The 13,496-nt window shown below is 38.1% G+C and overlaps 1 protein-coding gene across 2 annotated transcripts in view; it reads left to right on the top strand.

Annotated features, from left to right (window-relative positions):
• The first annotated feature begins 823 nt into the window (after positions 1-823).
• The window catches only part of pank1a (pantothenate kinase 1a), a 33,461-nt gene continuing 20,788 nt past the window's right edge, over positions 824-13,496 (top strand). The window contains exon 1 of one of the 2 annotated variants that reach the window (XM_085183438.1): positions 824-1,783. In XM_085183438.1, coding sequence (XP_085039564.1) covers positions 1,489-1,783 — 295 coding nt within the window. In that variant the 5' untranslated portion in view covers positions 824-1,488. Of the gene's footprint in view, positions 1,784-1,803; positions 2,479-13,496 lie in introns of those variants that run through there. The other variant, XM_085183439.1, reaches the window with a different exon arrangement.

The raw sequence follows: 13,496 nt of genomic DNA, 5'->3' as shown, positions 1-13,496 counted from the left end.
CACGTTATAACATGATACACTTGTATTTTTCTTTTGCCTGGGTGGCAGCTCTACGCTTCCATACATTCATGTAGTTGTAAAAAGCATGATAATATATTAAGTAATCCAAAGTATTCAGAATACGTTACTCTCATTGAGTAACGTAACGGAATACGTTACAGAATACATTTTGGGGCATGTATTCTGTATTCAGTAATGGAATACATTTTAAAAGTAACCTTCCCAACACTGGCTATAACTTGTATCAATATATACACACGTGACTGAGACTGTTCTAAAAGCTCTGTGTATGGCTTCTAAAATAATAGGGAGTCCAATTGTAGCATATTTTATTTATGTATTTTAAACCTTTCATTGTATTTATCACGTAATGATATCAGTTTGTGGTGATGTGTCTGTAATGGGATATTTTATGCATTTCTTTTAAGACCTTTACAAACCGTCTTTCTGGTTTGCCGTCAGTATTAGTTGCTCTAGTCTGTAGTTTCTTTTTTCAAGCTGATATTGCTGTTTGACCTTTGTATCTTATCTGAACCGTGCTCATTATATAATGTTCTGTCCATTGTTTTCTCTTTGCCCCAATGTCTTACGTAAATTATTTTTTCTGGCTATTTATTATATATTATTTTTTATAAAGTTTGTGGGAAATGAACTATAAGAGGGGCATAATAATAAAAAATATCAGATACTGATTTTAAATTATTCTGCGGCAAAAAACAAACAAACAAAAACACTGCTCAAAAGACAGATTTTTCAGTTGGATGTGCGTTTTTTTGCATGCAACTTCAGGGTCACTACAGTTCATTTTCATGACTGATATATTGACTGGCAGCTTTGTGCTCGCATCACGCGTGGAGAGGACTGCGGGGAATGAGGATGACGGCCAACGGCGACGCTTATAATTAAAGCGCCCACCGCTGCACGAAGTGGTACTGTAGACTTTAGTGAAGAGTAAGCCAGCAGGGAGCGGCCGCAGTTCATTGTTGCATCGAAGGCGACGGGGAATGAGTCCATTCTTGCATGTCTTTGTGTTAAAGCGAAGAATTGCGGTGCATCTCCTGCAAAAAGCAGAGAAAACCGGTTAGAGGAGGTGAACAGGTTCAGGCCTTGACTGGAGGAGCTGATGTGACGTAGCAGTCCACCGACACACACGCGCGCGCCGGCTGCTGCTGCCTGCCAGGATCTCAGTTTAGGGAAATGACCGCGAGTGACCTCAAGGGAAACACTGTATTTTAGCGGCTGTTCGCAGTTTTGTTTTTACGGACATTATAGTAAAATTTACGACAAAATTTAGCCACATACTTTAGATTAAAATACGTTATGTTTAGACGCTAGCTGGTCGCTAGACTGCCTCATTACTTTGGAAGACGGGCTAGTATTAGCTGGCTAAGCTAAAGTAGCCGGGATAGACACTGCTAGCGGCTGGGGCTCTTACGTTTTGTTTCCCTCACAGATGCTAAGCTACGTTAGGCTAGGGTAGCTGCTGCCATGGATAAAGCCAAGTCAATGGTGGATAAGAAAGGAGCTTCGGGACCCTTTCATGTTAACAATGGGCAGAGCCAGAAGGTTTTTCACAGTCATGTCATGGTGGCCACTAACGGCAGCTGTTGCAGCAGCAGCAGCAGCAGCAATGCATTCGGCTCAAGCACCGTACCCAGCGGCAGCGGCACATTTGAAAACATGCATCATCTGCACCGCGGGGATGATGCAGAGTGCAACGGGTCCCCGGCCAAGAGGTGCAGACTACGGAGGAGGACCGAGTCGGTGCGAAAACACAGACCCCGTAAGTTGATCTTTTTTTCGTTCTGACATGATTTTTCTGTATCTGCTGTCATTTGTGCCAAACATGAGCCGGGTAAATGCAATACCAACCGGCCGGTGTTTGCACAATCGTGCAGTGTTGCAATGACAGGAATGGAAACGCTGTCACTCAGCGCGAGTTCTGCCTTATTGTTAACGATTAATAATTTATTATAACTGTTATCTGCTTCAGATCACACTGGTGTCCGATCAGAATGCGTTTCGAACTGTTCTGTCCAATCTTCAAGCCCTGCCGTCGCCAGGGAGACCCCCTTTTGTTTTTAATGAACCCTCAGGTTGCATTTGGAACGCTGTGATTGGTCGGTTTCTGGTGGTGAAAAAGCTCCTGATAAATGGGCCTGGTTTACCGCAGCCAATAAGCACTGGACTCTTGTCTACAAGAGTCAGGGCGAATGAGCAGCAGTCCCGCCCCATTATTTACCGAGTATGTTCTGATGATGGGAGTAGGTTCATCCGGGTAAAGTTGGAAGTTTTAACAGAGAATGTGTGAAAGTCTTGTTTTATTTAACGAGCAAAGTATTTTCTGATCTCCGGGACTGACTAAGACTTTCTGCGGAGATACAGTTTTTAACGTTTTTCAGTTGTTATTATTATTTTGTTCACACCGTGAGACGATATATTGCACCGTTATGAAACTCATAAATGAGAAGAAGCCTGGTAAGTTTTAGTTTAATTTTATTTGTTGGTACTGAGGATATCTAGGCATTACAACATATGTAGAATTACTCTTAATTACATGGACATAGCAGTCAGTAATGCTGTCGTGCACAGCTGATTGCCAGCCATACTTAAGCATTCAGTGAAAGCCACTCCGTTTGTTATGGCTGAGTGTGGATGTCATGGTAAATCTCGTTACCGCTCTGTGGAGATGCTTGCGGAGTGACCACATGGACTTTTGAAGGCCTTTGTTTATAAGTAAGCATGACAGCATTGCGTGAGTCTGTTAGAGACTATTTGGGAGAGACAAAGGCTGATGACATAATTCTTGGTTTTCAGTGGATTTTTTTTTTTCACTTTAACCCGTTACAAGCTTGTTCTATATTAATCTCCTCCCTTATGAGATGTCAAATACACTATATGTACACATATTTTTAATAAGTGCTTGGTTTTGTTTGCTTACTAAGAAAACTGTTACACGTTGTTCTTAATGCATTGCAATCTTTTTAAAAAGTGATGTGAGTATTGAAATATATTTAATTATGCTCTGATATTTAAAATTCTTTCATTGTTACTTTGTCACAATATTTTTATAATACTGCTACACTTTACTCACTGATGGACAGAAATCAACCCATAAAAAGGTTTTATTATTATAGGATGACATTGCAATCTGTTTGAACGACTTATCAGAGAATAAATATTATCAGTTGTTATTCTGTGGGATGAACAATCAAGTACAAAAAGATAAGACAGAATAACTTATTTTGGTTAGATGTACCCCTGCAGATATATAGTATGTATTGAGGTTTGTATCTGTGAGTGATATGAGAAAAACTAATCAGAAATTCTGAAAATGACCATGATAAAATGTTACTGTAGACTAATATAACATACTTTTTATATTTCACATCTTGATCTGGCTTTCTGTGATAACTGGTGCATAAGTCATAAGAGAAGTGGTGCCACTGGAAAGAAGAACCTACACCAGTATTAGCCCGGATTACAACATTAAGGACTATTTCATCTGTAAACTTTGAAATGTCCGGTCAGAGCTGCTCTGCTTAATGGTTGAGTTATCCTTGGATGCAGGCCAGCCATTCTGTCAAACCCGGATAACTTTCTAAGCTTTTCTTCAGTGAGGGCTGAACCTGGAATGTGTTTCCCTCGGGGGTGTGATTTTTGAGGTGGTTTAAGGTTGGGGTTACTTTCGGGTAACACTGCCTGTAGTACCCTTTATTTGCACCAAAAGCAACTAGGCAGCAGTTAACAACAAAGCAGAAACTTGTCTTCACAGTTTTATATTAGTTAATGTTTCAGTTTGACCTTTTAGTTTTAAACCAGCACATATGATTTTATCCTGTTTGTTCAAACAGGCATGAAGAGGCATTTGTATAAGTTATATAAGTTGAAGACAATGTTTCAATACAGTGCAAATATACAGTAATTACATCCATTACTGAAGTGCACTGTCGCCCTCACCCCAACCAGGTGTGGCAGATAGTTGTCCCTCCCTGAGCCCAGTTCTACTGGAGAATTCTTTCTATTAAAAGTGAGGTTTTCCTTCCCACTGTCACCAAGTGCTTACTCAGAAGGCCATCTGATTGTTGGGGGTTTCCTCTGTATTATTGTAGGGTTTACACTGTAAAGCACCTTGAGGTGACTTTTATTGTGAATTGGCAATTCAATAAAATTGAATTTAATATGTTTTAAGCTTAGTTAGATTAGTGTGAGGATCTCATACCAAAGTTTTCCTGAAACTTTGGTATGTATGTCCCTTAATTGAGGGTGTACTAATTGTCATTTTTATTTTATTTTTGCCACTTTAGTAACAGAAAACATATATATCTTATATATAGAAGTGTCTCAAAAGCATTCTCACAAGTGAAACCCTTGATAGTCTTTGGATACATTCAGGTTGTGACTTTTTCATTTAATGACAGAAACAAACAGACAGACAGAAAAAGTAACAGTGTCATACCCAGTTTCAATCTCATTTGAGTCAGCCTGTTCAACCTGAGCATAATTTAGTAACATAGTTGCAGTGATAAAGAGATACAGGTTCATCCAGGTGTGCCACAGGTTCAGTCAGTGTTCTACTATTGCCTTATTTAATGGATTGTGACTAAGACATGATGACGAGTTTCAGTAAATGTTTAGGAAATTTGGGAAGGTGGAGATTGTTTCAGAGATAATGTAAATTCAGATGACGGGAAGTGCTTGACCTATGAAACCCAAAAACCAACCAAAACTTCTTCTCCAGACTGAAACTTCTCCTCCACGCTGAAACTATGTGGAGTCCTACAAGTCTTCTGATTTCCATTTCTAAAGAGTAGAAAAGTGCCATTTGCCTATATATGTCCCCATTGTCCCAGCACACTTGGAGGGGTTTTCACCCAATGAAAACCTGCTCCCATGCAGTCCCCCAAAATCCCAACTGCAAATTGCTGGTTTTTGATGATGTTGTGCAGTGGTTGAAAGCGGATTGGTTGACAAGTGTTCCAGAATAGAGAATGGTGTTTGACAGGAATGGGACAAGTGAGGGAAAAAAAGAGATATAATATAAAAAACATTAGGTATGAAAATTACACACAGTGGCTGCAGTGGACACACTTGGCTTCACTTCAGCTCTTTTATTAGGGGTGGGGAAAAAAATCGATACTGTGTAGTGTCGTGATATTTTGTTTGCTAATAATGTATGGATACAGGGACAGCAGAAATCGATATTTTGTTACAAAAACGTTTTTGTGGACTGAAACATGCTCTGACTTCAGAGCATGTTGATCAGCTCCTTTTTCTGAGCAAGAATCCTGACATTCCTTCACTGTCCAAATGTGTTTAACTTTTTTTTTTGGCAGCAATAAACACGACAGTTTACCTATTTTAATTTAAGACATGTTTTATTTTAATTAAGTTTAAAACTTTTTTATTTAATGTAAAATTATATTTTGTTTTCATTTACTTTCAAATTCTTCAGTTGCTGAATGGGCTGCATAGTTTTTATAAATTGCATAGTTCAGAATAGCTATAATTGTACCAGATGGTTGCATTCAGTTAAGTTGGACTAGACTGTAATACAAACCGTTCAGTTTGTCAACAATAAAACTGACTGAAATGAGAGAAAGACTGAGTGTGAGACTTTGATATTAGATAAAATGAATAGTTATAAAGTTTACCTTTATGTACAGAATCTGAATATCGCAAAATATTAAAAAAAAATTGCAATAATATTGTATCGTGCGCTAAGTATTGTGATAATATCGTATCGTGGGATGTATGGTGATTCCCACCTCTATCTTTTATGCTATGACTTTACTCTTCTCTTTGGCTGGCTGACACCAGCAACAGCTCAAGGAAGAGTAACCCACAGACCGGTTGTACCACATAATTTGTACACTGCCTCCATCAACAACATGCAGGTAGAAAGTGGTCTGCAGCTGGTTTAAAATAGAAATAAGTTGTTTCCAGGGTGTGTGTGTATTTTATATTTGTGGTATACAAAATAAATTGCACAAAGAATAGTCTGCAATGAAAAAAGTAATTTCCTGTGATATCACAAATTGATACTTACAGTACAGAACAAGGGAATACTTGAGATGTAAATCCAGGATTTTTCTTGTATTTAAAAAAATTTGGTGGTCAACCATGAGATTTTTAACATACATTTTTGTTGAGAAAATAACAAAAAATACTCAGGCTTTTGTTTATTGAGGTAAGACAGACTCAAGGCCAGCCTGCCCATGAGGAAACATGAAACCAGACGGACCAGACTATGTGGTAACAGCAGATGAAGCTTCAAATAATGACAAAGATTTCTCAGAAATAAATTGATTGTGTTGTTGTATTGGATATAAAAAATACACATCTAAGTAAAGTTCAAGTGTGGGAAATGATGGATGTAATTAAGTGTTAGCAGTAACAGTGAAGGTGATGGCGGTACTTCTCTGATTGTAACTATAATAATATGTTCGTAATAGGTAATAGTAAAAGTAAAGTGGATGCAAAAAGAGATGAAGATAATGGTGAAACACTTAATCTTAAGATTTTAGAATATCCAGAACAAAACATCCTTATTATCGTCATAAGGATGTTTACATCATCCCAGAATATAAAAAAGGCAAATGCAGTTGAACAGGACAGGTAATTTGTACTTTGTACTGAGTAAATGTATTTATATACATTCAACCTCTGGTTAGCATTATAACTTGTTAAAATCTTTTAAATGAAAAAAGATGTAATCTGTGACCTGAAGTAATGCCCTGCCATTACTAACAGTAAATATATTGTCTAGGGTATGCAATAGGTGTACCTTTTTACTCTCTCTCACTCATTTTTGTCATGCAGGGCAAAAGCAATACTTTTGTTCATTCCCTCTTCTTTTTACATAATTTGCTTCCACACACATACAAACACCAAACCCTTCTTTGAAACCTGAGCTTAAAGGTGAAGCAATGAGAAATGTTATATATATGTTAGTGTGTGTGTTCCTGTCTAGCTATCTTTGTGAGGACCAAAATCTGCATTCTACTATACTTGTGAGAACCAACAGTCACTTGTGAGGACACACTCACTGGTCATCACAAGTTTGAAGGCCTTTTTGAGGCTCAAAATGTGGTTTTAGTGTCAGGGTTACAATTAGGTCATGGTTAGGTTTAGGGTAAGGGTTAGGTATTCATTTTTAATGGTTAGGGTTAGGGTAGAGGGCTAGGGAAACCATTATGTCAATGAAGGTCCTCACTAAGATAGCTGAGCCGGGTTGTGTGTCTATGTGTGTATGTGAAATCTGTGTATGTCATGGGGACATGCAGTGCAATATCGGTGTTTGTTAGGCCAAGGACCTTTTACCTACATCTACACAAATCAGTCTTCATGCCCCAACCTTGCTCTTTGGTTGGCAAAGTGTGTTTGTGTGATATGGCTCTGTATGCTCTTTGAATAAGTCAGAAGTTCCTGACTTATTCAAGGCTTCAAAGAGCATACAGAGCCTTGAATAAGTCAGGAGTTCCTGACTTCTTGTTTTTTCGATGACCCTGAAATTGCTAAAGAGCAACTCGTAGAGAGATTTAAATGCTTTGGATACCTTAAATAACTTTCTACATAATAGTAAAAGAGTGATGGAAACAGCTAACAGTAGTTTTCCTATTTGCCTTGCAGTGAATCAAGTTTCAGTATGTAATGAAATCCATCCACTCAACCATCCATTTTCTTCAACTTATCAAATTCAGAGTTCTGGTGGTGCTGGAGCCTATCTCATCTATCATAGTGTGAGGGGGCAGGGTACAACCTGGACAGACTGCCAGTCTACCACAGGCATGTCCATGAAATTCAACAATAACAAAAAAAGTACTCAAATGACTAGGCTATATATTCATATTTGCTAATAGAGCAGGGCGATATGACCAAAAGTATTTATCACGATATACATTTGAAAATTTGCGATAACGTTATAACTGACGATATAATTGACACTAGACAAAATACTTTACAACTCCACAACTTTATTAGTGCAAAAAAAAAAAAACATCAATGTATTTTCACTTAAACAAGCAGCTGTTTTTTATGTGCATTAAAGTTATATAAAAATTTAATAGTGCAAATGCAAATTCCTTGCTGACAGTTTAACCAAAAGGCATTTCCAGTGGAAATTGGCCTGCCTACGGTAGCCGTAATGCTCCGACAATCCATCAAGCGGTGCGGGTTCATAGCTTAGCAAAGTCGTACTAAAATATTTGACAGATTTTCGAGTGCCGTGTACCACATAAAATCGTTTCGAGCTCAGTAAACACAACCAGAATTCATACATAAGGCACACCGGATTATAAGGGGCACTGTCGAGTTTCAGAAAAAATCAAAGGATTGATTTTAAGTGTGCCATATTTTCCAAAAAACACGGTAATAACGACGCCCGCTAGCATCCTCTACCAAAAATAGTGCTTTGTTGTGTATCTGACGGACGAAAGCCAAACCAGTGCCACACCACTGAAGTTGCAGCATTTTTACAAACCAATTCTGATTTGTGCGTTTCATTCAACGTTCCGCTTTCGCCCTTCTCATTCTCCATCGCCGCCATGCTTTTTCCGCTATGTGCGTATGAAAACAAAGGCCTGTGCATGCGCGTTTTACCCATATTCTATCGCGAGATTTCATTTTCTTATCGTTGCCCAACATTATACCGGTATTACCGTGAAAGGTATGATATGGCCCAGCCCTATTTGCTAATAACTTCTCTCCCAGGAAAGCATCCTCGCAAGTTGGAGATACAGACCCCCTCAGGACAAAACGGTGACATGTCAGTCAGGAAATGCATTTTTCATGAAGTGGAAACTTTGTCCCAACACAGCCAATGTTTACATGTTAGAAAAAGTTGGTGGTAGTCTGTCTTAACCTATTGTGCCAAGCTGGCAGAAGGGAGCATTTGTATCAACAGTATTTTTTTGCGTTTTGTTAACTTTATATCTCTTTGATATTCTTTATTTTTTATTTATGCTTTATTTAGTTACAAAGTTCCTGAAGACATACCAGGTCTCTTCTTTTAAGAAGTCCAAGTCAAATAGGCAGTGCAAAAGGTTACTGAAAAAACACAAAAGTAACAAAGAGAAATGGTAAAACAAGAGGGGCTTACAAACCTCAATACATTTACTAACAACTTTAATCTCTGCTATCTATTGTCCCCAAACTTTGGATTTACAGTCTTTTTAGCCTCTGATTTCCACACACAAAATTGATGGTGATTGATGACTACCCGTGCTCTATTAGTTCTGTTTCCCATTGATGTAGTGGCCTTGTTGAATAAAATGTAGCATCCCTCATTGAAATCCAAAGAGGTCCCTTTGTTGCTCTTTCCTCCCCCCCCCCCCCCCCCCCCCCCCGTCCACTAAGCCCTGAAAGCCCACTTTTAGACACAACCTCAGAAGAACTGTAAAGCTTAATTTTTAATTTTTATCCTCTCTAAGATTGAGTACATTTATGATAGACTGAGGTGGTATGGAAACTGTCCGGGTGGTCTGTCAAATTAAAAAGGGATTTATTTATTTTTTGCTTTTTTTGCCAGGGGTAGAGGGACCTTTCCTACTTGTGATCAGCTTGAAGTTGAAAAGCTAGTACTTCTGACTGAATGAGGCGTCATATAGTACGGATAATCTGTACATTTGTGAAGGCTTCATTAATGCTGAACAATATGTAAATATTTTATGGAACAGTGTCTTCTTCAAGAAAGGGCTTGTTTAGAAGAATAATGCCACACTCAATTCTCCATGTAATACAACAGCATGGATCTTTCATAAAAGACTGGGGCTGGCAATGTAGTCCTGTCACTTATTGAAAGCATTACAAAATGAAAAGTATAACTGAACTGCTGAGCAGCTCATATCCTTTATCAAGAAAAAAAATGGTCAAATCAGTTCCCAAATAGTTAAAGAGTTTTGTTAAATAAATGCAATGCAGTATCATGTAATCAAATGGAAGCCACAACTTCTCATTTTCAACATTTAATATCTTGTCTTAATGACAAAGTCATTTTCAATTATTGCATTGTGGCATTACATTTTGTACATTATCGCCAACAGGCTTCAAAACAGGGTTACAGTTTTCTCTTACAATGTATTTGTGATTTTTGCCTCTTGTTCAAGGCAAACACCAGTGTTGCAGGCGCTGTGCATGATACTTGGCTGCCCATGTAATGGGCTAAGCAATTTCAGTGCTTCAGGTTCAGGACATATGACATCAGCAGAAGGGGCTGGAGCTTGAAACACCAAGCTTGCAATTAGTGGACACTCTGCTGTACCATCTGAACCATAACTGACATCTTCCTCACTAACATTATTATTGTGGCTTAAATGTAGTTTAAAGAATTTCCACAATGACAACATAAAACCCTAAAAAGGGAAACAGGAAGTTTGTAGTTTTCACACAGATCATTAAAAAGTCACAGCAGTGATGTTAACATAGTTAGAGTCTCCAAGCAGCTCAAAATAGGCAAACTTAAAATCCTTAGATTATTTATGTTTATCTCAGGGAGGAAGTCATGATTTTTACAGTGTAATGTTAAATAAATATGTTTGTTTGTATACATTTAAATTCTGAATTTGAATAATGTCATGTACTGCTTGTGAGTTTGTTTTTTGGCTGGGATTATGGAGAAAAACATGATTGTCACTTGAGACAGACCCTGTCATCTACCCTGGCTGGCTTTCGTTCCTTTTGCTTGCAGTGTTGCCTTTCATTTTCTCAGAGTGGGAGATTTCATTTCTTCAAAGGTGGAAGGCAGAAATGCTAGTAACAATCCATAATACTTGTGCAATTTTACTTTCTCTTTTAAACCATTACTCTTGATCTCAGTGGTGAGAGCTGCTGTCTCTATCATAAGCATGTATTTCCTTTATTAACCCTCCTGTCATCCTTTAAAAAACTTACGTCCATCACCCTAGAGGCCGTTTTCTGCCACGCCCCATAAAGTGCTATAAAAATATTATATATTCATATTTTTTTCCACTTTAAATTAGCCAATCTTTTAAAACTACTTCTCCCTGAAATATTCATATAAAGTTTTAATTATATTTCGGGGGTTTTAACCCTTTAAATCGCAGTTTAATTACATGAGCGCACTGTTTTTATAGCCCCAAAAAACGAAAAAACTAAATATTTTCCATAAAAAAACATTTGAAGTAATATTTGACTTTTATTATAATTAGGCCTTTGGATGGTCCAAAGATTCGCACCAACATTTGTTTTGATCCAGCATTATTTTTTTTACAGGGGCAAATTAAAAGAAAAACTTACGTCCATCACCCTAGAGGCCGTTTTCTGCCACGCCCCAAAAAGTGCTATAAAAATATTATATATTCATATTTTTTTCCACTTTAAATTAGCCAATCTTTTAAAACTACTTCTCCCTGAAATATTCATATAAAGTTTTAATTATATTTCGGGGGTTTTAACCCTTTAAATCGCAGTTTAATTACATGAGCGCACTGTTTTTATAGCCCCAAAAAACAAAAAAACTAAATATTTTCCATAAAAAACATTTGAAGTAATATTTGACTTTTATTATAATTAGGCCTTTGGATGGTCCAAAGATTCGCACCAACATTTGTTTTGATCCAGCATTATTTTTAATGCAGGGGCAAATTAAAAGAAAAACTTACGTCCATCGCCCTAGTGGCCGTTTTCTGCCACGCCCCAAAAAGTGCTATAAAAAGATTATATATTCATATTTTCTTCCACTTTAAATTAGCCAATCTTTTAAAACTACTTCTCCCTGAAATATTCATGTAAAGTTTTAATTATATTTCGGGGGTTTTAACCCTTTAAATCGCAGTTTAATTACATGAGCGCACCATTTTTATAGCCCCAAAAAACAAAAAAACTAAATATTTTCCATAAAAAACATTTGAAGTAATATTTGACTTTTATTATAATTAGGCCTTTGGATGGTCCAAAGATTCGCACCAACATTTGTTTTGATCCAGCATTATTTTTAATGCAGGGGCAAATTAAAAGAAAAACTTACGTCCATCGCCCTAGTGGCCGTTTTCTGCCACGCCCCAAAAAGTGCTATAAAAAGATTATATATTCATATTTTCTTCCACTTTAAATTAGCCAATCTTTTACAACTACTTCTCCCTGAAATATTCATGTAAAGTTTTAATTATATTTCGGGGGTTTTAACCCTTTAAATCGCAGTTTAATTACATGAGCGCACCATTTTTATAGCCCCAAAAAACAAAAAAACTAAATATTTTCCATAAAAAACATTTGAAGTAATATTTGACTTTTATTATAATTAGGCCTTTGGATGGTCCAAAGATTCGCACCAACATTTGTTTTGATCCAGCATTATTTTTTTTGCAGGGGCACAGGAAATTCAATATAATGGTATATTATGGTTTTTCACTTTTTCCCCACTAAATGCTTTTTTCCTTGTTGTGTTCTAAAATAAAATGAAAAAAAATATGTAAATGAAAATACAAGATCAGTTTGAACCAGAAAAAAACTTTTATTTTGAACAATGAACATGAACATTTATGTTTTTGGGAACGAGAAAGATATAAGTAAGAAAGAGCGAGGGAGAGGGGAAGAGCATATGTGGAGGTGTGTGGAGGTGTGGTGTGTATGTGGAGGTGTCAGAGTCCTCAGTTGACGCAGAGGCTGCAAATGACCAGAAGGTGGTCCTTACATGTGGACTTCCCGCATTTGCAGCAGGTGGTGACGACACGTTTCTTTTTCTCATGGCAGAAGTCGCACTGTCTCCTGCCCTTGGAATTGGGGATCAGGGCGGGGTCTGCAGCAGCACTCTGCACTCTCGTCACGATGTCTGCAGCACCTGATGAGCGGGGAAGGCGTGTTCGCTTCAGTATGTGTGGGTTTACTAAAGCTTCACCCACTTCTTCAGCATACAGCCTCCGTTTGTAATTTTTCTGCTGTTTCCAGGATGGGTCGATAGCTGTCCACAGCACGTAGGAGTTGTAGAGTGACACGTCCAGCAGGTTGTGGAAGAGTGCCACTGGCCAGCGATTAGTTATCCTCCTACAGGAATAGGTGCCGACAACCTAAAAAAAAAAAAAAAAAAACCCCACACAAAAAACAGAAAATCAAACCTATGTATATTTTACAAAAGAATATATGAGCAAGAATGAATAAATCTGTGCGTAACTGATGCGTAATGACACCTACCTTGTCAAGGTTGTCGACACCACCTTTGCACCGATTGTAATCTTGTATGATTACTGGCTTTCGCTTCCCTTCCTCGCTCACATCCGGAGAGCGGTGTTTTGTGCTCATCAAGAGCACATTTTTGCCACGTCGGGGGATATAAGAGACAAGAGTGTGGGTGAGCGTGAAGGCGAAGGCGGACGACAAGACCGCTCTCCCTCTTGTCTGGAGCAATCGAGGTGGAAGCTCCGGCTTATTTCTCCTAATCGTGCCGACTAGGGCCAGTTTCCTCCTCAGCAGCTCTTCTGCCAGGGCAAAGGACGTGAAAAAATTGTCACATGTCACCACGTTTCCCTGGAGCCCCTCTG

The sequence above is a fragment of the Neolamprologus multifasciatus genome, chromosome 13 (genome assembly GCF_963576455.1).
Source record: "Neolamprologus multifasciatus chromosome 13, fNeoMul1.2, whole genome shotgun sequence".
Classification (NCBI taxonomy): Eukaryota; Metazoa; Chordata; class Actinopteri; order Cichliformes; family Cichlidae; genus Neolamprologus; species Neolamprologus multifasciatus.
The sequence above is the reverse complement of the archived record's forward strand: the minus strand, read 5'-3'. Positions and strand labels throughout refer to the sequence as shown.